General features: G+C 40.9%; 1 protein-coding gene across 9 annotated transcripts in view; it reads right to left on the reverse strand.

Moving 5' to 3' along the window:
• The window catches only part of Fbxl17 (F-box and leucine-rich repeat protein 17), a 438,576-nt gene that overhangs the window by 375,003 nt on the left and 39,710 nt on the right, over nucleotides 1–23,863 (reverse strand). For all 9 annotated transcript variants that reach the window (XM_039083777.2, NM_001108235.2, XM_063267332.1 and 6 more), the window contains one exon: nucleotides 21,889–22,020. In XM_039083777.2, coding sequence (XP_038939705.1) covers nucleotides 21,889–22,020 — 132 coding nt within the window. The remainder of the gene's footprint in view (nucleotides 1–21,888; nucleotides 22,021–23,863) is intronic.

Consider the following 23,863-nt stretch of genomic DNA (forward strand, 5'->3'; position numbering starts at 1 on the left):
TATCCTGTTCTAAGGTTCAAAAATGACAGTCTGTTAGAGCAAAGGTAATCTCCTGTAGTAGAGTAAGAGAAAAATCTTCCAATATTTTAAGCCTGCTAAATTCATAAACAACATAGCAAGCATATATTTATAGTTGCATTAAAATATTATATAAAGACCTACATAAGACCTATATAAAAATTTAGTTGCTAATGATATAGAATATATTACACTGAATTTATAATAATTTTATAATATATATAAAAGGGTATGCCTTATAAATCTACTAATTGGACTTCAAAAAGTTTTATGATCTTCCTATAAAGATATCTACAAGAAAAAAAAAATCACACATGATTGTTTCTATTGGTATGTACTTGTCAACCTAAAATATATAACAGGATGTCAACCATTAACTACACGTGCTCTGGACCCTAGGCAACTTACACAAAACAGTTCAGAACTCCTTTCTGCGTCTGCACAGTAATGTGCTCATGGACAGCTGTACAAACTGTGAGCATTCATTTCCCTTCCAGAGGAAAGACCACTAGGCTTCCTGAATGGGAGAGGGAAAAGCCCTCTTACAAAACAGAAATGTCTGTTATGCTGTAATACTTCTCACTTAACTTGGTTAAGATATAGGATGATCTATATGCTAAGTATACCGTGTCAGACTCAACAGCCAACGGTACTCAGTTACTTACGTTTCCTCATCAGGATTTCACCCTTAGCCCCTGACCTGAAGCAGTCAGACTCGCGCCCAGACATTAACTCAATAGTGCCCTATGACGGTGGGTCTCATAATACATGCTGAGTTATAATCACTTTAGTATTTTTGAGATAGGGTCTCACTATTTAGCCCTAGTTGGCTTGGTAAATTTTTGTCCCCTCCTCCCCCCACTCCCTCTTGTTTTCTTTAAAATCCAAAATAACCAAATTTTGTTTTGAAATGGGTACATGGGGGAAAGGTCCCTCAATAATCAACATCCATAAAAAGTCTTGAATTTTGATGCAGCATGAAAAACAGTTTTAAAAACTTACTGGTTTACAACATTTAGTTTATTTTACTATTTATATATGGTAGCTTCAAACAGAAAATATTTCTCTCTCCCTCGCCAAAGCTGTGCTTCCTCGTCCTGGCACTAAGTAATAATCCTAAAGAGGAAGCAACTGTGTGAGCTTTTAAAGCATCGGGTATAAATATACCACATGGGCCTCTAAATAAAGCTACATAGAGTGTTTTTAAAACCTATCTAAGGTGTTCAAGTTATAAGCACATCAGAGAACAGTTATTCGAACAATCCCTAAGCCTCATTATGTGGAGGACAGGAAAATTGAAACCGGAATTTTGAAAGTACTTTCTAATTTCACATTTGAAAAATCACATGGGAAATTTTAAATTTTAAAAATAAGTCACAGCACATCCCCCAAAGCCAACTTTAATCAACTCTGAGTGCTGCCCACAGCTAGAACAGTCTTCTGTATCTATATCCGCCTCACAGGGACACTGCTCTACCTCACAGGGCCTTCACTATATCATGAGCTTGCCTGCGACACAAGAGAGACCCTTTCAGACAGGCTGCTCAGTTATCTGTGTGAGAAAGGTCTAAAAGTGCAGATCAATCTGTCACAAAATTAAATCACAAATCAGAAAACATAACATATATTTCGTTCTCCCTCAGGCATGTTTTAAAACATGTGCCTTGGAAAATATTCCAAATATGGAAATTATTAGTAAGCATCACACCTACTGAACAAAAGAAGTCGGGTGTTTTCTTTCTGAATGGAGACATCTGAATTTGGCGAGGAGAAGCAAAGCCATCTACTACAGACCTAATGGATTTGCACTGTGCACTCCAATGCACAAGGTAGCAATAAATAAAACAGTGTCAGTTGTATTTCTTAGCAAAATTCACCAAATAATACACCTAAGGTAATGTGAAAGCTCATTTCTTTGCAGAGATATTTCTAAAATAAATCTGAAATTGGTAATTTTAGCTAAATGAAAACTAAATTCTAAAGTTACATGCACTCCTAGAAATAATTTTCCAAAAGTAGTAATTGTTTTGATTTCAGCCACGGACTATACAGCACATTCTATTATTACTACAGAATTTAGGTAATTATTCATACCACAATATGTGCCTTACATGTTTCTCAAACGTGTGTGGGAGGTGTGGGTGGTGAAGCTAAGTTTATCGACATGAGCGCAGATTATTTACCCATGTCCAAAACTGACCTACGGCCTATTGCTTCCATATGAGACATTACCGATCTTGATGTCTTTAATAGCTGTAGTTGTACCTACGAGCCACTCTCTGAGCAGACAGTTAGCTGGGAGCCGTGGCACCACAGCCTGCTCCCTGGCTACCTGGGCTGGCTGCAGATGGCAGGGCTCCGAGCCCCGGCTCTTTGTTCTCCCCTTACCTTCGCCTCCCTGGCTTCTTTGTTTGTGTCTTTCCGTATTTCACTCCTTCTTTATCCAGCAGCACAGAACCAAAATGGCCCATGTCACTGGGCCTGATATAGCTATTTAAAGAAAAATACATTCTTCCTATTTTTAAGGAGGAAGAAAATAACCCAGTTATCATCCTGGAGACGAGGAAGGGATTTTAAGGCACCAGACGAGCCTGTCCAATAAAGCTCAGACTCGAGTGAACTGATTATAACTTCTCATGCACAGAGGAGCTGCTGGAAAGCATCCAAGTTTTTTTTTTTTTTAAACTCTCTTCTCTTCTGTCTAGGAGAGGGAACTAAAAAAAATAATTGAGATATAGTGATTCAGTCTCCTAAGCAAGTCTATTGAACACACACACAAAAAAAAAAAATAATGAAATCTTTATAATCTAGAACTTTTAACCATTTTTAGTGTCACTTAAATACTGAAATCTGGAGCCAGACTAAACTGTTTCATGCTGCTCACAATGTTTGCTCTAGATAATAAGAATATTAGCTACTAAGTATATAATCACTGGGATAGAGAAAAACAACCAAGTGACATCCTGACTCGGCTTTTAAGAAAATGACCTCCTGGACACGGTCACATTTGAGCTGACTGCTCTCAGTTTTTAATGGATTAGCTAGTACCAACTTTCACTACACAAAAGAGAAAGCAAAATAATTTTTTTAAAAGCGGGAGTTTAGTGTCCATCAGACTTCACACTGTCTACACTCATGGTCACCGACTGGTGCACGGAAGCGATCTCCCACGGTGTGCATTCGCCAGTGTCACTCAGCAGCCATTACTGCCAGGCTATTTAACAGTTGATGCTAATAAAGTATGTTTTAAGATGTGTGATTAACTATCGTAGTTCTATAATAACCTACATAACATTCACATTTAAAATTTTAATTACTTGACATGTGAAGCACCAAAATGGCAGAAGCAGAGTGATGTCCAGTAACAATGGCAGGGAGTTTGGCAGCCTGAAGGTCTGTACACTGTGCTCCTTAGACAGCAGAGTGAAGCTGTGTCTGCCCACGCTAACCCAATCCCTGCTGCCCAGTCGACAGTCCCAAGTTAGCAAGTGCAGCATGCAAAGAGCAGCAGGCCATCTCGGGCTGCCAGACCCTGTCTTTCAAAAAATTCGGGGAGGAAATGCACTTCCAGAAAGACACAGCAGTGCTGAAGATTATCGTGCAAACAGTGCACACACTGCCATCCTGACACAGCCCCCTGCCCGCCATACAGGGCTCGTGTGCTTTAGGTGACAACTGTTGTTACTGGGAGTGTCCCTGCTTCTGCCAACCCAACTTTAATTCCAAATTAAAAAACAAAAACAAGGAAAACGGATAAAGTAGGTAAAATTTTGAAACAGACAGACAAAAACATCATGGTAAATGTTGCCACAGGCAAACGATAAAGGAAAAACAAACAGTGCTTGTCCCACATGAGGAACAGCTACCTATGACATATTAGAAACGCAATGCTGAAGAAATATCAGTGACTCCACAGAGAAAGGAGCCGAGCTGGAAGAGTCACGGAAAAAGAATTCAAACAGTTTCTAAACGCACGCCACCACCTGCAATTCCTAACCAAAGGTCAATCACAACTGTTCAGACACCTTTTCTCACCTACTGAACTAGCATGTACTGAAGAGTTTGACGGTGCACCGGCAGCGTGTGAGAAACAAGCACGTCTGGCTACGAGAATGTGAGGTGGTGGAATTGGTAAAGTGGGGAACCTGAGGCCACGATCAAACTTCACGAGCCTGTACTCCAGGGACTGAGTCCCACTCTGACATGTCCCCACACACCCACCAAAATCTGTACACAGTTACACACACGCACGCGCACGCACGCACACGCACGCACGCACACACACTCCATAAGACTGAAGATACAACCTAAGTGTACAGCAGGCAGCTAGGTCCTCACAAAGGCAGAGAGACCACCAAACTACAGTTCGGAGACAAATAAAAAAGAGCAGCATGGAGACTAAACACAAAAATGTGTTAAGATAAAAAGTAAAATACATAATTTTATACCAATTTAACTTCTGAAGAAACAAGTATAAAAAATGAAACTTTAAAAATAAAAAATTTCAAAAAATAAACAAAAACAAATTTTAACTATGTTTGTGTAAATGATGTCAATATTTTATAAAAGAAAACTACATTATGTCTCACACATTACAGAACTGTTCTAATACTAGAATTATAATTTTTACACCATAAAATCTTCCAGGACATAAAATCACCCTGATCTGCAGTATTTCACCTTCCCAGTACCGTTTGTTATTCTGCCACCAAGTGCTTAATGGATGTCCTCAAACAGAATGGTGACCTACTAGTGCCCCACTGATGGCTGTTATCAAAAGCTATTAAAAAGTTATTATGCCTAAGGCTCCCGGGGAAGAAGACGACTGGTGTGAGTAGAGCATCTGTCTCTTTGCAGTTAGGACTACCTCATCCACACTGTGCATCTGAGCCACTGACAGGAACATGATAGTCACACTGTGGTGCAGCACCCAGGGGCCGAGGAAGGGATGGGACAAGTGTGGAGCACCCAGGGGCCAAGGAAGGGATGGGACAAGTGTGCAGCACCCAGGGGCCGAGGAAGGGATGGGACAAGTGTGGAGCAGTTCTTTGCTTGGATTATACAGAAAGACATTGACTCAAAAACCAAATACTCGAAACCTATGATATAAGAAGACCCACAGCTGTCATCATCTTCAATGACAAAAGACCAACTTTCCTCTAACATAAGAAAGAATACAGTAATTTTAGCTCATCCACTAATATTAGGCATAATTCTAAGAAAATTCTAACCAGTGCACACAGGGCAAAAAAGAAATAGAGAACATCGTGATTGGAAAGGAAAATGTATTTCTGTTGTCACAATAGAATCAGAAGACCTTGGCAGGTATATAACTTAGTGGTAGAGTGCCTTACCTGGCAGGCATGAGGCCCTGGGTTCAATCCCCAGCAAAAGAGGAGGAGAAGTAAAAATGGTTGGGGGGGCAGAAGAGTGGGAGAAAAGATGAGGGAGGAGGAGGAGATACAGAAGGCAAAAAAGGAAGGAAGAGAAGGAGCAGAAGAGGAAGAACTAATCTCTCCCCCCCCGCCCTGCCGCTAGATATTAATGAAGTTGTAAAACGCTAAACTACCACACAATAATTTGGTGGACTTAAGACGGGTAACAACGAACAATCAAAAAGGTAAGTGCTCAAAGCAGTTATATTTACAAGAGCAGCAACAGAAGCACAATACTTAAGGAGGAGAATCATAGACTTGGAGTAAAAAGAGCAAACTATCACCAAAAGAAATGAAAGACAAAGAGTGGAGGACAGAGTCCCTGTTCACAAAACCTAGCGTTGTTAGAGTGACAGAAGCCTGAAAGCTACATAAGAAAACCTTGTCTCAAAAGAAAGAGGAGAAAGAGGACTGGAGGGGAAGGGAGGAGAAGGGGAGGGAGGGAAGGAGGGAGGGAGGGAGGAGCCCATAAGAACACAAATCCCCTGTGAAGGTAGAGCAGATAATATCAAGAGCATTAAAATCATTTTTCAACATTTGTTCATTTTCATCCCTGCCTCCTTATGTTAAAACTATTTGATGGTTTCAAGAACTATAGCAAGAAATATCACTTATAAGAAAAAATTCTAGAAACAAATGAAAGATGAACTTCACGAAAGACAAGGCTGTTATCAAGAGCTATCAATTACCTAGGAAGCACAGGGCCCTGGGTTCGGTCCCCAGCTCCGAAAAAAAGAACCAAAAAAAAAAAAAAAAAAAAAAAAAAAAAAAAAAGAGCTATCAAGATAACAAAGAAAAGTCACACAAAATATATGGATAGAAAACAAATGTGGTTGCTGGCAAATATGATGTAAGAAAAAATCAGGACAAACAAAGTGTCCATCAGTAATGAAACACCATGGATGAAAATATTTAGTATAATTTTAGAGAGACACATATTTATGTGCATTAAGTTTTCTGAAAATAACAGTGAGCATTACCAAGAAGCACTTGCTTCACGGTCTACATTTTTGTACTAGAAGGTTTTTAGTACCTCCATGCATTTTTATAAGAACATTAGGCTCTTTCTTGTATTTCCCAATATACTGTATTTTTACAAATATGTGTGTGTGCATGCACACACGCCTATGTGTGTTGTGTCCGAACTGCAGAAGTCTTCAATATTATCATCTCTATGGTAATTATCTAAGGGAAAAGCGATACAGACCATTTAATGTGTGACTACCATGTGGATGTAAATTACTTGATTTTTTTCCTAGTCTTGTTAACTGGATTCTAAAATGTGAAAGAAAAGCCAGGGAAAAGAACTCTTTATCTCTTTTATAAAATTAGAAGTATTGCTGTAATAAAGGAAATAGAGCATGCTAGAATTCTGGCTTGCCCTAGTGCTGAGACCAGAAGGAATATCTAATTAATGTTCCCATAAGAGAGAGCTCAGTAAGGTATCACACAACAGTATCATAACAATAAAGGTAACACCAGCCCGATGAATAGTATCACTGCACTTAATTCTTATTAAATATTATTATTATATTATTATTACTCTTACTTCTGTTACCTATGGAATGTCCAAGATGTTCTATACACAGCTACAAAAGCCTATGAAGCCTAGTTTAGCTATGAAGCCTAACAGAGCGTCTACAGAAACTGTCCTCTCCAACTGACACGTGGTGAAAAACAGGGAAGATGAGCAACTTGTATTAGTTAGCACTCCTGTAAGGTGAGCAGGCAAAACACCTACAAAAAAGATCTGGAATCAGTTATTCTGATATAGTTATTATTAACACTCAACAAATGCGTAAAGACTGGAAAAGGGAGACAGTTCATATACCTGTAGTAAGCGTGATTTACTTCCAAGTTTGAATTCATAGTCTTTAGGGTACAAAATATCACACCATTCACTGATTTTTGACCTCTGATGATATCGTCTCCAAGTCAATGAATGCTGTTAAACCACAAATAACTTTCGCCCTTTACACTGTCCCCTGGATGACCTACACTACCTGTTTATATCCGTGAAAATACATGATCCTTTAAAAAAATCACGCAAAGGGTTATTGCTTTGTACTTCAGGTGTGTCTTGCACTAAAAAATATCAAACAAATCTTCGTACAATGAACTGTGTGAACGTTCACAAAATACACTGCCAAAACCTGTGCCAACTGCATCAACCGCTTGTAAGGAATCTCTTATAAGAAATAAGATGTATTTTAGAAACAGTGAACAACCAGCAAATATATATATGTGAGTGTGTGTATGTCAGGGGAAGGGGGGTATATTCCATAGGTAACAGCACTTGAAGAACTGAATGCGGAAAGCTGAATGTTGGCATTATTTCATTAGGATGACGTCACAGGGCATATAGTGTGCACATAAAATGTACAGAACAACACTGTAAAGAGAACTAGATAAAACGAGACTACAGTACTGAATCCCCTGCTTATTAATACTGCTACCTTTCCTTCAGAATATACTCCGTCTGCTTAGTACAAGTCTCTTAGGAATGAACATCAGTTTCAACACATCACACCACCACTTTACGGACTGACGCTGCCTGTGTGAGCACCCTCTGGTGTGCACTATGCCGTTCCCATGGTGGGCACACGCGGCATAACTGAGATGCCACAAGGCAATGCGGTTGTATGCAGTTGGCACTAGAGTACATGTGCCCAGCTGCTGACGGCCGGTGCAGCCAAAGACTCACCAGAGGTGGATCCTGAACTAATAGTGACTGATTTACTTAACTAAGGAAAAAATACTAATTTTTCTGAAAATGGGTGATTTTAAAACTAGGGAAAAACAAAAATATTTACAGTATATTTTCATTTTTTCCCCAAACAGCTGTTACTAAAGATATTAGTAAAATAAACTTACCTTTATGAAAAATTATACTGGTTGTGTTTATTCAATTGCCAGTATCAATATAAACTGATAGATAAACGTTCACAAAATTAGTATGGTAAGTTTGACTTTAGTAACCTCCATACCTAACTAATAATTGGTCAGATTACTGGTCAGTTACTGTATAGCTCAAAAGAATATAACTTTTCTAAGCTGGACTTCAAGTCACAGGTATTGCTAGAGTTGAAGGAAATCAGAACAACAGAGCAAAGGCCTCACTACAAAATCTATACACACATTAACAGATGGAAGATAAAAAACTCAAGGGACCAACAGACTCCATCTGCCATGGTTTCAATATGCTTTGCCCAGGGACTAGCACTGTTGCGAGGTGTGGTCTTGTGGAGTAGGTGTGGCCTTGTGGGTGTGGCTTTATGACCCTTGTCCTAGCTGCCTGGAAGCCAGTATTCTCTAGCAGCCTCCAGATGAAGATGTAGAACTCTCAGCTCCTCCTGCAGCATGCCTGCCTGGATGCTGCCATGTTCCCACCTTGATGATGATGGACTGAACCTCTGAACCTGTAAGCCAGCCCTGATTAAATGTTGTCCTTTATAAGACTTGTCTTGGTCACGGTGTCTGTTCACAGCAGTAAAACCCTAACTAAACATCTCAACAGCTAACATGAAAACTCTTTAATAAAGTTAGGTCTGAATCATCCTCAAATTAAACCTCAAGAACATAGTTTCTTTAATCTGTAAAATTTTATTCATTAAACATCACATTTACCAAACATTAATGATCTTAAGATTTTGATCAAAATCAAGAAACAACTACACTGCATATTACTCAGCTGCACAGTCGGCCGTAAGGAACGGGAAGACCTGCACCGAGGTCCTGGCTGTCTGGGTCTCACCACCACATGCAGAAGACAGCCAGGTACGTGGAGGATGTGCTGCAGTGACAATGCTCAAATCAGTGGCTTAAGTGCAGGGGTTTTAAGATAATCTTAATGTCCATGCCATTTTATACCAATAAATTTTTAAAAATTAGAAAACATGCCAGGCAGTGGTGGTGAAAGCCTTTAATCCCAGTACTCTGGAGGCAGAGACAGGTACATCGAGTTTGAGGCCAGCCTGATCTACAGAGTGAGTTCCAGGACAGCCAGGGCTACACAGAGGAACCCTGTCTCCCAAAAACAAAACAAAACAAAAACAAAAAAAAAAAACAACAAAAAAACCCATGAAACACAAATAAATAAAAGAAAAATTAGAATACATCTAACTCAATATAAGTTCCTCTAAGTCAAACTGGACCCAAACGAACTCAAACTCACTGTGAATTTCTAAGCAATGTTTAGTTAAGTCAAACTGAAAATATCACTATTTAAAAGTTCAATAGCTAATTCTGAAATTCCTAAATACATAAATGTATACTTATTAAACAAATGTCAATTAATGGGGAGATAACTTTCGTTTGTATTTCTACATGTGTGAAGTTTTTGATTTGTCAAAGTAAGGAGTAAACTTCAAGGATGAACACAGAAACAAACAGTATTACTGTTTAAGGCAATGAGGCACTAAGACTGCTCTTCTAACTGAAAAATAAACAATTTCAAGCAAACCCCCTTTCTACAACTTGATGACAAAGGTCAAAACCATCTACAGAGCCTGAAAAGCAGTGGATACAGTCTGGATCTGAGTGTGGGGGAGGAGAGCCAGGGGAGACCAGCACCGACCTGCCATGTTTGGAATCCACATCAAGTGCCAGTTTGCTGCACAGCAGTGGGGATGCCCCCAGCTCTGGTAAGATCTCTACATTCACTTACAACTGATGTGATGAGGACTGGCTACTCTGTAATTAAATATAAAGTCTTAGGTGCACTTATGTTTTACGTTACTAAGTGACGTAAGTTCCAAGATTCGTTATGAGGGGATGTACTGTGTGCCAGACCTTACTAGTGCTCACTTTCTGTCCACCATCACAATGACAGAATGATCTGATTAAAATTACAGTAGGTGCTTCAGAATGAAGTCTGGTGAGCTCAGAGCCCAAGCACCCGGCTGAGGCTTGTTCAACGGTGCTGTCACTAAGCACACAATGACAAACTGAGCAGATACAACAGTATACCTCCCCGTGTTGTTCAGCAGAAAATGACTTCTGCATACGCCTAGGTAATAGAAATCAAGCATTTAACACTCAAATTGCCCAAGAAGTAGGACGTAAAGACCTCTGTACTGCACTTAAGTTTCCATCCTGACTTGTAATTCACTGACATCAAAGAAAATCAACTTGCCCTGCGCAGAGGACCACTCCCTTCCGTGAGCAGGCAGCTGTTGAGGACAGAAAGGAGCCTATTCTCCACAGCCTTTACCTTGTTTGATCACTGGTTACTTTTGATCTGACACTGCCCTCTCTCTAGTAATGACTTCCCCCTCATAGACCCTACCTCACATCTGTCACAAAGAATAAAGGGTGTCAAACTGAGGCCTGACAGCGCCTGTGGGCCATGTGATGTGCTGCCAACACAATGTGCCCTGGCTCCCACAATTTCCAATTCAGCTTCTTTTGTTCTGATAGGTCCAGGGTTAGGGTACCAGTGAGAGCAGAAAGGATTATGCAGCAACTGTGAACCCAAGCCTTCTTGAATGTGTATCTTTTATCTTTGATTCTTCTTCTTCCTAACTGCTGCAAACTTCATGGTGGTTACTATGAAATACATATTCAACAAGTACAAAAGAAAGTTTGTTTAAATCCCTTTCCGTGACAAAACAAAGGATACAATGTATTGCATTTCAGCTCTAAACCGTAAAGGAAAAGGTTTCAAACCAGTATGTGAACTTAAGAGAGCCGCAAAACAGCACTATAGTAGCAGGTGAAATCACCCAACTGTTAGAATTCGGCTGCGTGTTAGTAAGTAAATGAAACTACCCAACTTTTAGGACTTTAGGTCATGCCTTCATGGCCAAAAACCAGAGCAAGATCGTAAAACAATGCTTACATTCACAGAGGAAAGTCAATCAACTGTTAAAGTATGCATTCTCACACTAATTTGGTGTGAGAATAGATTAAGGCTGAAAATCGATTCCAGGATCTTATTTAAATAATGCCCTGACTATATTATCTTTGACATTACTAGTAATCATTTCTCTAAAATGAACAGTAGGAAAAAGCATCGCTTTTACATTTTACTGAGAATTCTTCAACCTCCATTAAAACAATTTATAAATTCTTAAGTAGAAATATTTCTTTCTCCTCCAACACATATACACACAGACAGAATATTATCAGGTACACACTAAAGGAAAGTTTAGGAAGTATAAAGACCCTGTAAAATTACTCAGATATAAGGCCATGTTTTAAGCTTTTCTTAACTTTAGAAAAAGTGGGGGAAGAGCATGGCCAGTGAGAAGCAGGGAGGGTTAATTAAGGAACACAAACACGTAGTTCGCATTGCACGTACACAGTGGAGAATCTCAGGCCCGGAGCAGGGGGTTCTAGGTTGGCTCTGGTATGTGGAAAACTCTAACTTCTCCAACAGCTGAAGAAAGATTAACGTATTCACAGAGATGAGGAGGAGCCTAAGACTGAAAGGTTAGTGAGTAAATTAGAAAAACGCAGCCAAAAGGCTAAAAATTACTTCTCTAGTCCTCAGCCAAAAGGCTAAAAATTACTTCTCTAGTCCTGTGGAGGACTAGATGGAAAATACTCAAATTCCTATACTATCAGCAATTAGATTATTAGATCTATCCTTAGAAACAATCTAAAAACATTATAATTCAAAGTACATTAGTAACACGTGATCATTTTCCCTAGACCTTAAAGCATGAAGAGGCGAGCTTACACACTTGGAACAAACCATGAAGTAGCTATGCAAAGACTGTCACTTCACAATGCAACTCAAAGAATAAACAGTAGAGTTGCAAAAATCAATAATTTCTAATTTCTCAAGTATTTTCTCCCTGAGTTATCCAAATGTCATTTTATCATAAAAAAAAAAAATTCTACCCCAAATATCCATTTATGTGTTGTTTGGGTCATTCACTCCCTAATAATTGGTTCTACAAGACTATTAAATCACATAAGGACAGAAAATCATAATAGTTTTTAAATAATAAGAAAAAGAAGAAAACAACAGATAGTGCAGCAGTGAAGGGAACTGGCTGCTTTGCCACAGTCCCCAGGCTCGGTTCCTGGCCCCCACCTGGCAGCACACAGCCATCATTAATTACTTCCAGTTCCAGGGCAGGGTTTCCATACCCTACTGACCTCAAACACCTGGCAAGCACTAGGTTACAGACATACATGCGGGCAGCACATACACACATGCGCACACACACATATACACACATACGCAAACATACACACGCGCGCACGCACACACACACACACACACAATTGATCTAAAAAGAACTTTTTTCTCACTCAAATGAAGTAGCATCTCACAGTAGCTATAATTTGAGTTTCCCTAGTAATTAGAGAAATCGAATATTTTTAAAAATTAAACTGACTTTTTGTGATTCTTCTTTTGAAAAGTGTTCATCGGTTCACCTGTTCATCGGCGGTTTATTTCTATGGTATTTAATTTCTCACCTCTTTGTAAATTCGGGATCTTAGCTAGCAAAGACTCTCTCCCATTCTGTGGGTTGTCTCTGTTGACTGTTCCCTTGTGCACAGACATGCTTTCCTGTGGCAGAGTCCCATCCACTGAGCCTGGGTGGCTGCAGTGCCCCTCGGTTCTGTTCACAAAGTTCCTGACTACCTGGATGTCTCCGTGAGCACCCTCTACATTTTGGTTAACTTCAGTGCTTAGGGCTTCAAATTAAAGCCCTTGGTCCATTCTGAATTCCTGTTTACACGAGGTGAAAGAACGGGTGTGAAGTCATTTCCCGAAGGTGGATATCTAGTTTGCCAGCATCACTTGTTGAATAAGCAATCTTTTCCGCTGCATGCTCTCACCACCTTTGTCAAAATCTAGGTGGGCAATGCAGTGCCTCTGCTGGTTTACACCCAGACCATCTGTTCTGGTCCATCGACTGCCTGTCTGGTTTGGTGCCAGTGCTGGGCTATGTTACCACTACAGTTCGAGAATGCAAGTGTCCTTAATTCTTAGGACTGCTTTGGCTATATGTGGACTTCCGAGAGGCTTTGGAAACTCCTTGATTGTTTTACATCTAGATCTGTGAAATAGGACACCAGAACCTTAGTGCGCATTGCTAACTAGTTTTATGCCAATTGAACCCATGCCAGAGTCATCTGAGGAAAGGGAACGTCAGTTGAGAAAATGCCAGCGAAGCCTGGGCTGCAAGCAAGCCAGTGGGGCATTTTCTCAGTTAGCGTTGGTGTGGGACAGTGCAGCCCATTGCGGTGGGCCCACTCCACTGCTGGTGGCTCCTGGGCTCTAGAGAAAGCAGGCTGAGCAAGCCAGGGGGACATGGCAGTGACAGCACCTCCATGGCCCCGGCTCCGCTCCTGCCGCCAGGCTCCTGGTCCCTGTGAGTTCCTGTCCTGACTTCCTTCCATGATGGGCTGTGATGTGGATGGTTAAGCCAAACAAACCTTTGTCCACAAGTTGCTTTGGTCATGATGTTTCCCCACATTAACAATAGCCCTGGCTAAGACATGTGTGTTCCATTAAATATGTAAATAATTTTGTTACTATAGCTATTTCCACACTATTAATAATTGCTACTAATTAATATTATTACTAATAATAACTATTATTCTGCCAATCTAGGAACAATGGAAGGTCTTTCCACTCTCTGGAACATTCTCTCATCTCTTACTCAGTGTCTTCAAGTTCTCACTACAGAGGCCTTTCTCCTCTCTGGCTGAGTGTATTCCTGGTGGTCTGTTCTTTGGGTGGTGGTGGTGCTGCTGCTGCTGCTGCTGCTGCTGCTGCTGCTGCTGCTGCTGCTGCTGCTGCTGCTGCTGCTGCTGCTGCTGCTGTTTTTAAGCTATTATAAAAGAGATTGTGTTCCTAATTTCTTTCTCTAAGAGACATTGTTAGCATTAAATGAAGGATACTACACTTTTACATTGATTCTATACCCTACAATTTTATGTAAGTGTTCACTGGATCTAAGAATTTTCCAGCAGGTTCTACTAAGATCTCTTAGGTACAAATTCATTTTACCCACAAATCTGACAGTGGCTCTTTCCTCCTATGCTTACCCACCTTCACGAGTGCTCCTCCAAACACTGTCCTGAATAGGAGGGAGGGGTGAGTCTCCCTGTCTCACTCCGGATGTCTGCGGAGATGCTCCAGTGTCTCTAACACAACGCTAGCTGCGGGTTTGCTGGAAGCAGTCTTGTTATACTTGACCATTTGAGGTCTGTTCCACCTGACATCTGTTTTATTACAAAGGCATGCTGAATTCTGTCAGATGCCTTTCAGTACCAATCTGTTGGATTTGTGGAAGATTACGTATATTGACCCAATCTTCCCCTCTAAGATGAAGCCCACTTAGTCATAGCGGATGACATTCTTACCGTGTTCCTGAATTTGGTTTGCAACCATTCTGTTCAGAGACATGCACATCTAGGTTTATGGTGCTTTATTCACTACGGAAAGGAAATGGAAACAACCCAGAAGCCTGAATGAACAATGACAATCTGACACATACATAAAGACAGTATTATTCACTCTCAACGCAAAGGAAAACCAGGAAATTTGCAGAAAGTGAATGGCATCAAATCCATATTAATGAGGTCACCTAATCTCAGAAAGAAAAAAAGATCCCAGATGCCCTTCATACACAGGTCTTAGCCTATAATTTTCAACATGCATAAACATAAACTATAATATTAAGTAAAGTTACCCCGATCTCAAAAGGAAAAAAAATTACGTTTTCTTTATATGCAGATCTTGGTCTGGGAGGTTATAGATACAAGTAATAGTGGGTATAATATGATATATATCAAGGAGAGTAAACAGGTAGTACTGGATGGTGATGGTGACGAACAAAGCACAGACAAAAGGACGTATGAATCCTAAGAGAAGATACGAAGCTAACTGTTTTCTCCTTTCTTCTTGTGGTAGATGAGTCCATAAACTGAAATCAATAGGATGTTTACAAACTTCAGTTAAACTTAGGCTTCAGGATGACTATTCTATGCACCAGTCACACTTCAATAACGGGAAGATGGGGACTGCGCAAGTGTGTGTTTGAATGGCCACCTAAACCTAGGGAACGATGATTTTATTTGTAAGTTCATTACAATGAAGTAATTTTTATTTTAAAAAACAAAGATTAAAAAATAGGGGGAAGCAGACAACCTGTACACCACAAGGTCGTACCACAAGGTCATACCACAAGGTCGTACATCTGTACACAAGGTTATACCACAAGGTCGTACATCCGTATCCCCGCAGCAAGAGCACCGCCCACGCAGGGTGAGGAAGGAGCGTTACCTGTGCAGCCTGACGGAAGACCAGGTACGTCAAAAGGCCAAGTGGTGTAGGGCGATTACATTGGTGGTTCTTTTAAATAATGATAATAAACTAATAGAAAAACTATAAAGTATGGGTCTGTAAAACAAATTAAAACATAGTTCCTACTACATCCAAAGAGGTAAATTTAAAGGAAAGGGGAAAGGGACCAGGGGCAGAAAAAGAGAAGACACTAATTCTCTGATTCTTCTGTTTTTGAGTCTAATCACTAAAATTAAGTCTCACATAACCTACAAACCTTAGCACCTCATTACTGTGAATAAAGAAAAACATTAGCCAAAACTTCCCCCCAGATCCAAATAATACATCTCATTTGCTGACTGGCAAGTAGAAGGCAGTTGAGGGAAACAAGTCCTCATAAGTGACAGGCATAATGCACTCCCAGCATCCCTCTGGCACCAGCCTTATAAATTTCTGTTTGCCAAGCCTAATGATGTGATTCTTTCTCTTAACGCACTACCTCCCGGCCAGCGCTCCAGCACAGAGCCAAGACAGCACTTTCACTCTTGGAGCGGAGAGATAATTTGATTTGCTCACATATTTCTAATTCCTTAAAATATGTAATCCTAAGAACATAAAAATTGTTAAATTACATGTAAAAAAACATGAAGAGAAGAGACACGAGTGGAGGACCTCCAACAGCTACAAGTTACCTCATTAACTGAAAATTATAAACTCAAGGGAGGCAGCTAGGATTTGACACAAATCACTTTAGAAAAAGAATCTAAAAATAGTGTTTGCAGGGTCCTGTTGGAGCCTTAGCACCCTGCATTTCCACTGAGTGTCCACATCAGGCCTCCAACGCAAAGCTAAACTCCTGTGAGCTTCTGCCAGCATCTAGGCTTCCTCGTCATCAGCTGATGGGTGCCTCAAGTTCATAAACTAATTTAAATGTCACTAAACAAATAGAATTAGGCAAGTAAACCTGCAGGATACGAAAATAATGTACTGCCAAGAAAGATTCTCGAGGCATTACAGTCACTGCTGGCCTCCATACAACAGAAGCAATGCTTCATTACTGTTTTCCTGTGCATTCAACATGACAGAGTAAGTGCATCTATGCTAATGACTTGCCTGGTACAGAAAAGACATCAACAGATTAAAGAGAAGGACAAGACCTAACAAAGGCCCGAACAGTAAAAATTTACTCTTAGACTGAAATTTATTCTGGAATTTCTACTTTTAATTATATTACTCTTACAAATAGTATTTCAACAAAATTAAGCCAATTTATTGACAGGATATTCAAGTCAGCATAATTCTGACCATAATTCTGTAATCTATCTGGTTAGAGCTACATGTCTTGAACCATTCAAATCCTCTCCAACCTCACTGACCTACTGGCCTGGGAAAACTAGCACAAAAATTACATCACAGGTGAAGCAACTCAATTTTTAAAAAATGTACGTAGTTTTTTAACCTAGAAACTATTAATTCTGCATCATTAAACTAAAGCTGCTACTTACTTGTTTGAATGTTTCTTATTTTTAAAAGGACATTCCCAGAAAGAAATGCATTTCGATAGAATGTTGGAGCCAGAAGTAACCCATATAACACTAAACCAATATTTACTTAATTTCTTCTCATATCTATACTTACAAAGAGAAAGACAGAAAGGTGACTAGATGTCCCCTGCCCTCAGAGGAAATGACAGGCCATGAGCAGGAAGCACAGTCAAGCCATTTCAATTAAGGAGTGACCTGGCCTTAGTAAACTGGAACTAACCTGTCTCCGTGGCCATGACTACCCCACTGAGGTGCTTTTATGTGCACAGTCACTGGACATGCAGATTCTACTGCAACAGTGCTTGTGACAACAAAATGCTAGACTCCATGCAAGTGCCTTCAAGCCACAGCGGATAAACAGAAGCACAGCACAGTCACTACCACATAAAAAGAATGAATTACACAGCACTGTGCCCACACCCCAACAACCAAGCTGACTACCAGGACAGACTGAACACTGACTGTGACAGCAGACACTTAACCATGTGACAACAGGTCTAAGTTACATGTCATCAATACATCTGCCTCTGGAAGGAGACACAGAGAAAAACACCGTGAAGGGTAGATGCTTAAGGTGGCTTGCTTTGCTACTCCCAAAAACAGCAGAAAGTTTAACAGAATGCTAACAATTTCGCTGTGGTCAGCACAGATTTCCTGCTCTTCGGTACTCTGTATCCTCTTCTCCTTCCCTGTCTGCCTCCCTGCCTCCCTCCCTCCCTCAAGCTGCACGGTACAGGCTCTTGGACTTCCCAGCCTCCAAGACCATGTGTCAGGTAAACCTCTGCTTTGACAAATAACTAAGCCATGTGTATTCTTTTTTTTTCTTTTCTTTTCTTTTTTTTTCGGAGCTGGGGACCAAACCCAGGGCCTTGCGCTTGCTAGACAAGCGCTCTACCACTGAGCTAAATCCCCAACCCCGCCATGTGTATTCTTACAGCAGAAGAAAATGGACCAAGACAGTGCTCTAGCTAGATATAGCTTTAAAAATAGCTCCGTGGCAGATTCTGCACAAAAGGGACTGAAAGGCAGTCTTTAGGAGAAAGACAGAAGCATGGGGCAAGCTAGACCCTCACAAGCCTGTTCTAGGGTCTACATGGGGTTTACAGAAATGCAAAACACGTTTACGCGCTCCTTTTAAAGGGTCTACGGTATAGTCCTCAATTTCTTGACATGGCTCATTTGAGAATCTAAATGTCAAATAGTCATAATTTTCTGTATAAGCTTCTAGTGGACAAAGACGTCCTTCTCAAGCTCTAAAGTTCATTCTACTTAAGTTGGAACCACAAGTAACGATATCCACATCTCTCTCTGGGTCACATACAAAGGCAACCCCAACTTGTAGTGTTTTTCACGCAATTATTATTTCAAATGGCAGAAAAAGAAATCTCCCAACTAATACCACCTCAAAGAGACTAATTTTAAATGGGGCCTCACAACGGCAGAGACTATGTAAACATCTTTACAGCTGCACCACGGACAGAAAAGCCCAGCAGTGAAACATGTGCCGAGACAATGCTGCCACCTAAAGGCCGAGGCCTAACCTCAAAGTTGGCTGCTCCAGCAACTAAGGAGCCCTGCAGTAGTCCCCACTACACACACGGGCAAGCCAGAGCTCTGGCAATGTCTTAGAGAACATTCAGTTCATTAAGACAGGAATAGCGGAGTTCATCTGAATACTGGTCAAAGCACAGGTCCAACTCTGCTGGCATCTTTTCTAGACAGAATTCTTTCTTGAATATCTCTATTAGTAGCTAATAAAATTGGCAAATGACCGATATACTAGTCAAAGCAAAAACAGTTGACTACTTATTTCATTTATCACATAAGTATGTTTAAGTCCTATGGAAAGTTAGCTATCAGATCTCGGCGTGTTCTGAAATTCCCCTAAGAACCGTAGTGAGAGTTACGTTGGCTTCTCTTTAAGGTTTATCTGAACCTTTAAAACCCCCATGAAGTAAAACTAAATCCAGACCTGATTCTCGTCGGGTCTAAGCACCTGCCACATTCCCAGTGTAACACAACACAGCCAAGGCCAGGGGAAAACCAAGCACGCCCTCCCAACTCGAACAGCGCCACCTCTGGAAAGCCCTTAGCTAAGTCCTGCAGGGAGAGCAATATCCCGGTGCTTACAAGACAAGATCACAAATGCCTCTCAAACCAACAAAGACACCTACCTAAAATCAGAAAATGTTTAATAGGATTAATAGCCTCTCATTTACGTTGTGTATCAGGGGTACCAAAGCTTATTAATAGATGTATTTGTGATAAAATATGAACTACCTTAAGCTCCTAGAGTATCTTACGAGTCAGTCTGCACGGAGCAACTCCAGAGCATTTATTATGCCACTTAATCTCCCACTGTACCCTGAAAGACAAATACCAACAACACCACAAACAAAGGAGGTCTCGTGGGCTTCGGTAATTTTCTCGGGGTTACGATCCAAGTGACCCACACACCTCTCTATAAGCTCATCCACCCTCAAATGACTGTACTCACACTAACTTTAAAGAAGACTTTGAGGTACTTTACTGTGCATTTTCTGGGTAAAAGCATAGTTTGTGGTAATAAAAGCACTTAATTTTAATTCATGGTGTTTCAATTTTCAAATAATTTCAGAAAGTGTCATCTCAGCAGAAGAGGTGGTATGTCCGACCCCTTCCACAACGGAAGTTTGTACATGGATGGTATTTCTTTTACATTTCAAAAACGAATGGGCCCTCCTCGTGGACAAACATTCATGGTGACAGAAATCACCAAGGAAGCCGCCAAAGGAAGGAGGCACCCGACAGCTCTCCACATTACAACAGCCAGCTCGGCACAGCAGAGCTCACACCTTGGTGGTGACCAACAGCTCTCTAATTGGACTTGAAACCTGATCAGTGAGAGGGAGAACAAGCGTGTCGGATACTGGAAACCTAGCTTACTACTCAGTCGAGTGAAATCCTGGTTATCAGAGGGGACTCTACAGTCACTAACTTATTAAACCAGCACAATCCCTAACATCGAGCTATAAACACTTGTCCTGATACCCACAGGTAAGTGTGGTCTTCACACCTCATCAGAGACTGCTCTGCAGTAGAGAGAGACACCACCACAGAAAATCCACAACCAGTCCAAAGGCAACTGTGAACCCCAGCCCCAACAGATACCTCTACAAAACACTCCCTTGACTAAGGCTCAGGGAGCTCTGCAGAAGAGCGGGCGGGACAACTGGAGACAGAGGATCATGGAGTTGGCTGTGAGATTGTGTTTCCTAGGAACATCAGAAGCTAGACCCACAGTCTCACAACTGTGACTGCCCGACAGGCTGAACAGTGGTGACATCAACACACATGCCAAACTGGAGGGGAAAGCCCAGGAGGTCTCAACTCTACACGAAGGACCACAGAGAACAGAGGAAGGCTGGGAGAGAGAGGGGGGTCCTCTCCAGGGAAGAGCACCCCACTGGTTGTCCAATACCAAGTGGTCAGCCCTGAAACACACATTCAAATAGCTACACAAACGGAACAAGTTACACTTAGAAATAAATATGCATACAGCATTGATTAGTGAGAGTGGGGAAGGGAGGGTAGAGGCTGGGGCAGAGGAACCAGAAGGCAGATGTTATAGTATAATCTCAATTTTTTTATTTCAAAATTTTTAAAATTTTGAAAAGGTCAATAAAACTGTCTCCATTTTGAGATGCAAGTTTAAAAGGGAGTCTGTTTTATAAAGTATTATTTATAAATTATTTTGACACTGGAAACTCACACCAGCTCCTCCCAGGGATAGCACTGCCTGGTAATTGATATGCTAACCCTATCAGTTAAAATCAAGTGGCTTTGAGTTTCATTTAGATACAAGCTACGGCATAGGTTAACCTAATAAAGTCATGAAGATAGACACTGTGATGCTGCTTCTCCTAACCATGTGGAACAGGCTAACTCACAGAAACAGGAAACACAGGAGCAGCTACAGGTGCTAGGCAACGGGAACCGGAAGCGATGGCTAACGAGCGGAGTCTGAGCCGATAAGAAAGTATTATGGAAGTAGATATTGGTGATGACTGCATAGCTTTGTGGATATAAGCAATGAATCTTATGTGATTACATCTCAACCAAAAAAAAAAAATTGAGCAGTATGTTAATCCATCGTGAGACATGAATGCTTACGCTCAAAATATAAAACTTACGTAATTATCGAGGTTCTTCGCCTGCATTTGCTAGATACGATCTTTTAACCATTCTAAGTAAAAAGCCCTATTTGTAAACATATACATTTCTGGGCATTAAAATATTCTTCATCTACAGTTATTACCATTCCTAAAGGCACCACGGGAACTCCCAACAATGAACAGATTTAGCTAACAAATCTCATCGATCCCGCGATGCCAGAGTTAGACCCGCTGTCAGAACTCTTTAAAGACGTAGCAGTGTACATTCATGAAGGTGTGAGAAGCCAGCACACACAAGCATTTATTCCTGTAGTACCAGACTATCAAACGGCTGGGCGACTTCTGCGTTACAGTGGGTAGTGTTTGCCACTGGATAACCAGGAGATGACTTGTAAATGGAATAAAAGGAACTCAAAGGGCAGGACCAGACTGCCCGGCGGGGGATGGAGGCGGGGCTGGAGGCGGGGCTGGAGGCGGGTACTTACTAACTTGTTCTCCTGCATGTATATTCTTTGCAACTTCAGGCAGCTCTTAGCTATGACAACCATGCCTTCGTCCGAGATCTTGTAACACTGGCCGAAGTGAATATCTTTGAGTTCTCTGCACTTTGAGCCCAGCTGTAAACAAAGAAATTCGGCTCAATGTTCAGATAATAACAAGGACAACATACTTCCTGCCATATTTTAAAGAAGCCATACCAAAGTTAAAGAGTGACTTATAAGTTACCTTTAAAATACCACAAAGTAACAAAGGCAACTACTGACTTAAAACCGTATTTCAGAAACCACCTGCCCACTAACATGCTTGCTTCAATGTACCACAATGTACCACACAACACCAATATGCATGGACTTAACAGTTTTCAGTTCATATTTTTCAGTCTTTAAAAGTGTACGTAGACTGGGATTGGGATGACCTAAATATAGAAATAACAGCATAGTCATATAAACCAGTATTACACAGCCATTAAAAACTGGAGTATCGGAAAAGTCAAAATACGAAAATATATACATACTTTCACAGCAACATGTGTAGGTATATATGCTTAGATGAACAGGCACGTATACAGAGACTGAAACGCAGACTGCAGACGGCTGGCTTTAATGGCTGCAGACGGGTGAACCCCTCTGAATGTCTTTTCATTAACTGAGTCTTGAAATTGGCGCACAGTACTGCTTCATTGTGTGATTCCCAGGCAAATTTGTTTTGGTTGATTCTCCTCTCAGGTCAGGTCCCTTCATCTTCCAATGCGTTGTGTGTTTTCATATCACATAGCTCCTCTTGTCCTCTGGTCTTCCTCAGAGAAATTGCTCTCTCATGTGCTTGTGCGCTCGCTCTCTGTGTGTCTCTGTCTCTGTCTCTCTCTCTGTCTCTGTCTCTCTCTCTCTCTCTCTCTCTGTGTGTGTGTGTGTGTGTACTAAAAGTTGAAATCCACATGTGAGATGGAAAATGCAGTCTTTATCTTTCTGTGTCTGAGTCAATTTGCTTAGAATAATTTACAGATCCACGTATAGTTTCCTAAAATTCCACAATTTTTCTTTACAGCTAAACAAAATTCCACAATGTATACCATATTTTTATTATCCGCTCATCTACTAACAGACATCTAGGCTGATTTCATGTCCCTGCTGTAAGGAATAAAGCAGTGGTCAACATGGATGCCCAAGTACCTCTGTAGTAGGGTGTAGACTTAGGAGTATATGCTCAGAAACGGTACAGCTAGGTCAAATGGTTGACCTATTTTTATTTCCCTGCAAAACCTCCATACTCACTTCCAAAAGGGCTGCTTGCTTACACTCCCATGAGCAGGGACCAAGGTTCCTCTTTCCCCACATCCTCACCATGGTTTACTGCCATCACTTTTGATGACAGCTCTTCTGACGTGGGTGACATGGAAGTTAAAGTTCATTTCATTTGTGTTCCCCTGAGGGTGAGGGATGCTGAACACTTCTATAAATACTTACTGGCCATCTGTGTTGCTTGTGAGAAATGTTGTTTTGTCACTCACTTCTTCTTCATTTTTAGGAGTATTACACTTTTGCAGTTGCTCATAAAATTCTGGATATTAGCTCTTGTCTAAAGAATAGTTGGCAGACGTGTTCCTCCTTTGCAAGCTGCCTACTCACTCTGTTGACACTTAATTTTGTGTGATCCCACATGTTAGTTCTTGGAGTTATTTTCCATTCAGAACATCCTAGCTCCACTCTATTTAGGAGTGAGTCTTCCCTGTTTCAGGTTTTACATTAAGGTTTTTGAACCAGTTTGAACTGGTTTTTGTGCGGTGTGAAAGACAGGGATCTTGACTTCACTCTTCTGTTGAAAAGTCGCCCACATGCTCTGTGTTTGACACTGGGTCAAACATTAGGTGGTCAGAGCTCTGGGGGTTCATGTCAGGGTCCTCCACCCTGACCCACTGGTCTACATACCTCATTTTTCTGAAAGTACTTTGTGGTCCTGACA

This window comes from Rattus norvegicus, chromosome 9, assembly GCF_036323735.1.
Source record: "Rattus norvegicus strain BN/NHsdMcwi chromosome 9, GRCr8, whole genome shotgun sequence".
NCBI lineage: Eukaryota > Metazoa > Chordata > Mammalia > Rodentia > Muridae > Rattus > Rattus norvegicus.